Source organism: Coturnix japonica (assembly GCF_001577835.2).
Source record: "Coturnix japonica isolate 7356 chromosome 2 unlocalized genomic scaffold, Coturnix japonica 2.1 chr2random754, whole genome shotgun sequence".
Lineage (NCBI taxonomy): Eukaryota > Metazoa > Chordata > Aves > Galliformes > Phasianidae > Coturnix > Coturnix japonica.
In genome coordinates this window covers 15348-24349 of record NW_015439223.1, presented here as the reverse complement: position 1 = coordinate 24349, position 9002 = coordinate 15348, and the positions used below count along the sequence as shown (strand labels likewise).

The 9002-nt window shown below is 54.8% G+C and overlaps 1 protein-coding gene across 1 annotated transcript; it reads right to left on the bottom strand.

The window, feature by feature from the left end:
• Positions 1 to 420: 420 nt before the first annotated feature.
• On the bottom strand, positions 421 to 5568 carry LOC107306784 (protein bassoon-like). The gene is made up of 5 exons (XM_015850130.2): positions 4739 to 5568; positions 3129 to 3259; positions 2494 to 2611; positions 1042 to 1869; positions 421 to 526 (listed from the first exon to the last, which is right to left on the bottom strand). Exons 1-5 carry the CDS (start codon positions 4906 to 4908, stop codon positions 508 to 510), a joined length of 1266 nt encoding a protein of 421 aa, XP_015705616.1. The 5' UTR covers positions 4909 to 5568; the 3' UTR covers positions 421 to 507.
• Positions 5569 to 9002: the final 3434 nt, after the last annotated feature.

Below are 9002 nucleotides of genomic sequence, written 5' to 3'. Positions count from 1 at the left end.
CTCCTCCTCCTTAACCTACCACGCATCCCTTCCTCCTCATCCTTCCTCCTCATCTTTCCTCCTCATCCTTCCTCCTCCTCCTTCCTCCTCCTCCTTCCTCCTCATCCTTCCTCCTCTTCCTTCCTCCTCATTCCCATGAAAGACAAATCTAAACCCCAAAACCTTTTGCAAGATCTCTGATTTTCCTCCATATCATCCCAGTTGTTCAGTGTGACACCAGACCCGGACTCAGATGTGAACGATGCAAACCATTTATTTAAGATCTTCCTATTCCTTACATACATTCACAAGTCCTTTTTTTTAACCTTCCCACCCACCCTCACAACTTTCCCCCCCTCCTTCATTCCACAAGCAGTCCCTAAGCATGCAGGCATGCAGGAGCTCATCCAGCCGGAGCCAGGAGCCGTTCCTTTTGCTCTCCTCCTCTTCTAGAGATGCCCTTGGTTCTCAGCCTTGCTTCCACCTGCTGTTCATCTCGCTCCAATAGCCTTCCATGCACCCCCACGCTCACAAGGCCGATTGTTTTCTGTAACAGGAGAAGAACTCTTCAAAAACAGGGCGGGTTTGGAGAGCTCTTTGCCCACTAACAGACCCCGTCGGAGACTTCAGCTCAGGATGCTGAGGGCAGGGCAGCCATTTCACTCCCTCTCTCTCCCTCCCCCCTCGGTGTCCAGCTGAATTACTTTGCTCCTGAGCGACCCCCCCACCCCCAAAACCCTTTTCTTCCCATCAGGGAACTGGAGGAGCTACGAGCTGGAAAGCAGTGGGTTCCTCTCCAACCCTGAGCAGACTCACACTTAGCTGGGCCTTCCACATGCTGCAGAATCAGCCTTGGTGTGCTGGGTGTGCCAACAGAGCACAGCGTGGCATTGGAGGAGGAGGAACTCTCTAGTGTCGCAGCAGCCCAAGGCTGGAGGGAATTCAGCCATCCCATCCCTCAGAGCCAAGGGGTCTCAGGAGAGTCCCCCCACCCTGTTCCTCCACCCCTGCTTTCCTACAGGGATATGGCAACCTACAGCGATACGGGTAGGAATCACACACCTCTTTTGTGCCCTGTCTCGGGACCGTTGTTGGCGCTTGAAGCTGAGTGGTGGTGGCATCAAAAGGGATCTGTCGTAGACGGGCTTCCCAGGCAGGCTGCCCTCAGAGCTCGATGGCGATTCAATCACTATCTTGGGTATTATCCATGGAGGCCGGGCTGCATGAGGGCCACTCAGCTCCGCCTTGTTTGCCTCCGGCACTCTGCCATCACTGAGGGTTTTCTCTGCTCCTCGTCCTTCTCTGATGCTCTGAGACTGCACTGCCTGGGCTCCACCTGCCTTTGGTACTGGAGCTTTGGCTATGGATTTGCCCACAAACTGACTCATTGGTGCCGGTCTCACCACCCCTCTTTCTTCTTTCAAACTCTGAGGCTGTGCTGGACGTATTTCTGGAGCCTTCCCTTTGGTGATGACTTTGCCCTGAAGCTGGCTGCTCAGTGCTGGCTTCACTGCTTGTTTTCTGACCCACTGAGCTCCAGCAGCCTGAGCCCGACCCAAGCCTTGTGCTGGAGCTCTGGCTGTGTGTTTCCCATCACTTTTGCTGCTCAGCACCGGCTTTGCTGCTCCTCTTCCTTCCTGGCAGCTCTGAGGTTCCACTCCACGAGTGCGGCCTGGCTCTGCTGCTTTACTTTGTGCTGTCAGCTTGTGCTGACCTTGGCTGCTCAGTGCCGGCCTCACCGCACCTTGTTCCTCTGTGCACCTGTGGGGTTTTATTGCCCGTGCTGGACCCGTGGGTGGTGCAGTGCTTTTGGTCGTGCCTTCACTCTGGGTTTTGCTGGGCACAGCCATCTTTTTGGGTGAAGACACCGCCGGGAGCGCTGGAACTTGACTGAAAGAGAAGAGCAGAGCAGAGGAGATGCTTTACAGTGTGTGACATTTTTGGGGCCACATCCTGCAGCCACCTTTGGGGCCACATCCTGCAGCCTTGGCTGCAGCACAGCCTTCCCCAAGCAGAGCTCACAGGCTGCCCTTGGGTTCTCTTGAGGGCCAGAAGGGAACCAGCCCTGTGATCTCACAGCAGCCACATCCCACCCCTCCATGCTCTGCACTCAGAGGTGCCAGACAGCCCCAGGCAGTGGGGCTGGAGAATGGGCTCTTGCTGGGTCAGCCCCATGAGGATCCCAACCCTGCAGCATCTCAGGCACGGACTCAGATGTGAACGATCCAAATCGTTTATTACGAGTTCTCACATCCCTTATATACCTTCACACGTTGTTATTTTGTAACTTTCCCATCCGCCCTTACAACTTTCCCAAACACCTTATATGTCAACAAAGCATTCTACAAAACACTTTTCAACTGTCCATGCAGGCACATATCCAATCAGAGCTGTGAGACTCTTCTTCTCCTTGCAGAGGTGTCCTTGATTCTCATGCTGTTTATCTTGCTCCACAGCTGCTGCCCTGAACAGCTTTTCTTGTATTCCCACACAACCCCGAGCACCCAGCCTCACCTGGGCACAGAGCTCTTCTTCTGCTCCACCCTTGTTTTGGGAAAAGAACCTGTGCCTCCTCTATGGGCAGTGCTCCGTCGGCCATGTAAGGATGGCTGCTCAGGGATCTTTCCTGGCCCTGGGAAGAAGACATCTCATCAGAGGGGATTCGCTGTCAATCTGCCATCTCTGGGACGTGCAGGGCTGCTCAGGCCTGTCCCAAACCATCCAGGGGGGCCGCTCCACTTCCCTGGCAGATGCTCCCTCCCTCCAGGGACGTCTGTCCCTCTTGCCCAGCTCCTCCTCTCAGGGGTGCAGCTCAGATTTGGGCCCGCTTTCCTGACCTTTGCTTTGGGAAAGAGGAGCTGAGTGGTGTCTGTGAGCTGACAGCCTCTTCTAGGGGCTCGTTGCCCAAAGGGAGGACGGGGCCGAGGATCCCCCCCCCCTCCTGCCACACCCAGGGATGGGGGCACGTGGGAACATCGCATCCTGCACCTTAGATTTTATGAGGCATCCTCATTTCATGAGACCAACATGTGGCTGGGAGAGGCATGAATCTTTGCATGAGTTGGAGCCATTGGGTGATCACTGAGTGGGGCTTTTCCCACGGCAGCTTGGTTGTGTGGGGCACGGAAAGGAGCTGGCTGCTGCTTTACCTTTCTTGTCCCGGCCAAGAGGTGGCACACCCAAACCCTCTTCTTTCTCCATCTTGCCCTCACCAGGCACTTCCCTGGATGCCTTGGATGGTTTCCTGGGAGGTGGTTTGTGGATAAACTCCAACTTAAACCTGTACAGAAGGAGAGGATGGAGGCGTGACTCAGCAGCCCTTGCTGCCCACCGGGATTGCCTGCTCACAGCTTGATTTTCACACTGCATCAAGGTCCAGCATCCCCCAAAGCTGCCTGTGCCCCAATTCCAGGGGCTGTGCTGGGAAATGGGGTCACCCAGCTGAGAAATCCAGGCCTCAAAAGGATGAAAACATCACCTAAATTCCTTCATCTCTACCATCAGATCTTCCTCACAGAAACCTCTACAGCTCTGGGACGTGTAAATAGGTCCCAAGGGTGGATTCTCAAAGTGCCCACCTCTGGAGAGAAGGTAAAGGCTCCAGGAGGAAATGCTGTGGATCATCTGCTCCATTATAGTTCCCTAAGCAACAGCACAACCTGAGTCCTGAGCTGTCAGCAGACCCCAGGGGAGCCTGATATACTGACTTCAACAGCAAACACCCCTCTGGTTGTGGAGCTGGGTGAAGGCCCCGTGCCCAGATTCGGTGACTTTCTCCACCCTGCTTAACTCCCCCCCATGTGGGGTCACCTGTCGGGTCTGATTTGCACACACAGTCAAATCAGGCTGTTTTCCCCAGGTAAACCAGCAATCTCTATGGGGTAATGCCATCATTCCATGGGACTGCAGGCAGCTGCATTACTCAGGTCATTGGTTAACGGCACATCCTTTGCAGACAGCACAGTTATGACTGGCAATCCAGACAGACTTACAGCACCAAATGAGGCATCCCCCCTGTCACGGAGTACTCTCTAGAGCTCACTCCGGGACAGTGGGCACAAACCCGGGGCAGCAGGAACAAAAGCTCCCCCCCCCCTTTTCTCTCACAGCACGGTACGGCACAGCGCAGCGCGGCCCGGCCCGGCCACGTGCGTTTTGGGAGAGAGGAAGGGAAGGGAGATTGCGATTAGGTCTAACAGAAAAATGAAGGAGAAAAAAGGTGATCTGAGAACGAATGGCAGTTTAATAACCTAATAACACTAAACAACAACAACAGAGTTTCAAGAAAGAGAATACCAAGTCCCCAATCTCACCGATGGAGCTGTGGAAGGCAGGAAGCTCTGACCACGTTGTCTCCTCGCAGGGAGCCGGGCCAGCAACCCCATCCCCTTCCCCACTTCCCCTCCGGTGCCACTCCCCACATGCCCGTTTAAGGCAGTCCGCAGAAAAAAAAACTTGTCCCCTTTACTCCCATTATTAGGCCTGGTGTTCTGATGTGGAATACCAACACCAACCAAATTACAAAACCATAACACCCCCAGTGCTCAGCCTCCCCCCAGCCCCTCTGATGGCTGAGGACAAGCTGCAACACAAGAGGCTGCCACCAGACTTGTTTGCCCATCCCATGTGGCAGCACAGAAACAACACTGGCTGCCCAGAGTCCTCATGGCAGGACAGCTGTGGTCACAAGGAGGAAACGATAGCAAGGGAGAGCCGAGCAGCTGCGCTGAGCAGAGGCTCCATCCACAAACATACTCACTCAGGAAAGACGATGACCCGGCCAGAGAGTGTCAGGGAGGCCACCTCTGCCACCCGGGACACCACCATGTCCAGCAGCCAGGGGACCTGCAGGGGAGGATCAGGGAGGCGGTGGAACATCCTTGTGATGGCTGAAGCACTCGGGAGCGGAGGGAGAGCTGACAGCACCATAGCTCTCTTGGCTGCCTGAGCAGCTGGCCGGGTTCTGGCAGGCCATATGCAGGCAGGGTAAGGGCTGTGGGACTGAGCTTCCACCCTTAGAAGCAAACAGACACTGCTTGCTCTTGACTCACCCTCTGGTCTTGCAGGGTTTCACAGTGATAAGGTCTACCAAAGAGTCTGATAATCTCCTTGGTGACTTGCTCACAGTTACATCTACCCCCACAGTTCTCTTCCATTGTAAGCTTAGAAGAGAAAACTGCAGGCTCCCACCCCTGAGACCCCACAGTGCAGAGGAGAAACAACCCGCAGTGCTCTGGGCAAGTGCTGTGAGCTGTCAAAGCTCTTTAGTGGGGGCATAGGGCCCATTGGAACCAACCCATTCGTTGTGAGCATTGAACACATTGAGTATTGAAGTTCAGCTTGGATCTGCTCAGGCTCCCATTCCTGTCCTTCCAGTGAAGTGAAACCCTCCAGGCAGCATCTGGTTGGTCCATCCAGTGGCAGAGAGAAAATCCTCCTGTGGCACCTGTTAGGAACTGTTTGTGCTTTGAGTTTTCCTTTCTAGGTGAGGCCGGACACGTCGAACCACCAGGAGAAGCCATGGAGGGTCATAAACAGCACAGCTGGTTATTGGGATCCTGGAAAGAAAGAATGCACCTCTCTGCCTGCATTGACCCCAGCAGAAGGTACACGCAGATCCCAAACTCACCCAGTTATCTTCAGTGTGAACAGCGGGCTCAGTGGCATTTCTTGGGATGCTCGAAATGAAATTGAGACCATCAGACCCCCAAAAGACAGCAGTGTTTGGGTACCCCCCCTCCCCCTCCAGCCCCCCATTCTTGTGCCCCAAAGTGCTCCCAGCAAGGGAGAAGGGAGATGGGAGCTGGGCTCAGGGAAACAACCAGAGCAGCGACAACGATCTAAGGAGGAAGACTTGCTTTACTAACTGTGATACTGGAATGTAAGAGAACACAATAGAATACAATCTAATTGAAACTGAGGTGCTCTGGGACGTGTAGTTCTTCTCTGTGCTCTACAGGATGTTGTGAGGTGGGATACCAGTAGCAGGAAGTATAAATCCATGACAGCTGGGCTGGGGAGGAGCTCCCAGCTCCATTGGGTCTCCTCCATGACTAAGGCCTCCCCTTTCCTTGGTCTTCCCCATGTTGGGGTTCCCTATTTTTTAGGGATCCCCGTTTTTTGGGTCCTTCACTTTTAGGGGTTCCCCTATTTGGGTTGACTGCCCCATTTTGGGATCCCCCATATTTGGAGTCCCACACTTTTAGGGTCCTCCATTTTTGGGAGTCCCCTCTTTGGGGTCTCTCCCTTTTGGGGGGTCACACTGTTTTTGGAGTCCCCCATATCTGGGGTTCCTCATTTCTGAGGTCCCCCCTTTTTGATTTCCCCCATTTTTAGGGCCCCACACTTGTGGGGTCCCCCACTTTTTGGGGTCAATTTTTATCAACCTTCCGACACAAACCATCCTATGGCTCTGTGACCTTCAAGGACCCTTTCAACACAAACACTGCACCCACTCCAACACTGACCATTGGGCCTGGCAGCAAATAACCCTTTGCTGACCCAGGTGGAAAAGGATTCCTCCCTTTAACACTGAGTGGGACCATCCATGCAGAACTGCCAAATGGGGCAGCCCTTTATCAGCACCCCAATGCCAAATGGGGCGGCCCTTTATCAGCACCTCAGAGCCAACAGCTGTAGCTTTGTGCCTCACCAAATGACAGAGTGCTTTCAGGGCTGCGCTGGGTGAGGGGGGGAAGCAAATTGGGACCAAAAAAAGCTCTTTTAGGGACTTTCTGAAGGCAGCAAAAGCGCTGTGGTGGTGCTAGGGGGGTTGGCAGCCATCGGTGGGGGACTGTCTGCATCAGCACAGTGGAAAGGATCTGAGAGGAGGGATGGGTAGAGATCCCAGCTCAGCAATGCAGGCAACCCCCGTCCGACACACCTCTGCTCCCAGGGTTCAAACTACAGGGGGCTTCAAACTACATCAGAACGGGGGAGGGATCAAATGAGCTGAAAATGAGCGCAGGGCAGCCATGATGGGATTGGGGTGAGGTGGGGGCTGAGCTGAGCTGCATCCACAGCAAAGAGGAGGAAATGGAGGGCACTGAGCAGCAAAACATGCTGCTCAGTGCCCTCCAAAACAGCAAAACACCAGTCGGCATGGTGGGAACGTGGTGGGATTGCTGCTGTGGCCACAGTGCTGCAATGGAGGGCTGTACAGGAGGGAGAGGGGAGGATGGAGGGGCGGTGGTCCCTCTGTGGGGGCGGTGAGGCTGAATGTGTATGGGTGAGGATAGGGGGGAGGGCTGAGATGGTGGACATCAGGGTGGGGTCTGAGATGGGATGGAGGGATTGAAGAGGGGTTGGATGAGCAGATGTGTGACTGTCAGCCCTGGTCCTCATGAGGGGCTTCACCTCCCCTCACCTGTGCTGCACAGAATCGGCAGTGGGGGGGGGTGGTTATGGGGTGTAGGGATGAATTGGGAGAGATGAACTGGGAGATTCCCTGAGGCTCTGGGAGCAAAAAAGAGTCCACTTTGTTAGGAAGAAGCTCAGCTTGGGCTCAACTCAGCCATTGGGTGAAAGGGAAGAAGAAAGTCTACCATAGAGATATTAAGAGTGAGAGGAGGACCGAGGAGAACCTCAGTGGGATGAGAAGTAGCTCCATTCTGTATTGGATGTGGTGGAGAACCTCCACTGGATGAGGAGAACCTCCATTGTATGAGAAGAACCTTTTTTGGATGAGGAGAACCTCCATTGGATGAGGAGAACCTCCTCTGGATGACAAGAACCTCTATTGGATGAGGAGAACTGCCTTTGCACAAGGAGAACCTCCACTGGATGCAGTGAGGATATGAGCACTGCAGGTAAGGAAAGGGCTGAGGGTCTCAAGGCCATCATCTTTATGTCCACCTATAGAAGTGGGAGCAGTTCTCCTCGGGGCACTCCACTCTTGGAGCTGGAAGGGGTGGATGGGGAGCAGAATTAACCACCCCAAACCTCAAGATCTGAGAGGAAACAGAGTCCTGCTGTTCCACCTGGAGCACCACGAGTCCATGGGGCCGGATGGGATCCATCCATGAGTGCTGGGGGAGCGGATGGAGGTGACAGCTGAGATGCATTCCATCCTCTATCATCATTTACGGCCAACTGGAGAGGTCCCAAAGGACTGCAGGATCAGACCCAGCCAGGATGGGATGGTGAAGGGCAGATCCTGATTGACCAATGGGACCTCCTATGGGCTGCTGACCCAGCTGGGCTGTCGCTGCGGTCCCTCTGTGCTCAGCACTCAGTGCTGTGTTCATCTCTGGGCTGCAGTAGGACATGGAGGAGCGTGTGTAGAGAAGGGAATGGAGCCATGAGGGGTCTGGAGAACCTGATGGGCCTGATGGGGAGCGGCTGAGGGAGCCAGGAAGGGTCAGTGTGGAGAAGAGGAGCACAGGGGAGACCTCAAGGCTCCTGAGGGAGGTTGTGATGAGCTGGGGGTTGGTAACAGTGATAGGATTGGAGGGAACGGCCTCGAGTTGTGGCAGGGGAGATTCAGGCTGGACATGAGTCCATAGTGCTGCTCCAAAGGAGTGGTTGGGTGCTGCAATGGGCTGCACAGGGGGTGGTGGAGATGGAGATGCCGCACTGAGGGCCGTGGTTGAGTGAGAGCCATTGGTGATGGGTGGATGGTTGGAGTGGGGGAGCTCAGAGGGCTTCTCCAACCATGGTGATTGTGGATGGGGGATTGAGGGGGGTCACGGAGAGTGGAAGAGGATCAGAATGGGGGAATAGGAGGGATGGGATGGGGTGGGAGAGAAGGGACCTTTGGGTAGGAATAGGGGAACTCACTGGAGTGATTCAGGGGAGACAACAGGGGACTCTATGGGACAGAATGGGGGACTGAAAGGGATATTAGAAGGGGGAAAAGGATCGGAATGGGGACTAGGAGGGCTGGGATGGGGTGGGAGGGAAGGGACCCTTAGGGTAAGAATAGGGGGAGTCACTGGGGGGGACAGAGGACCCTGGTGGACAGAATGGGGTGTTTCTTGGAGGGTGGGGAGGTGGATAGGGGACTCTAGGGGTCAGAATGGGGG

What these genes read in the sequence shown, in the direction of transcription:
- LOC107306784 (XM_015850130.2), bottom strand. Translation starts at nt 4,908, where the DNA reads ATGGTGCTGTCAGCTCTCCCTCCGCTCCCGAGTGCTTCAGCCATCACA. An exon ending in TCTTGGCCGGGACAAGAAAG is followed by an intron (nt 2,612 to 3,128) that starts GTAAAGCAGCAG and finishes TCTTCTTCCCAG; the next exon opens with GGCCAGGAAAGATCCCTGAG. An exon ending in AAGAAGAGCTCTGTGCCCAG is followed by an intron (nt 1,870 to 2,493) that starts GTGAGGCTGGGT and finishes CTTCTCTTTCAG; the next exon opens with TCAAGTTCCAGCGCTCCCGG.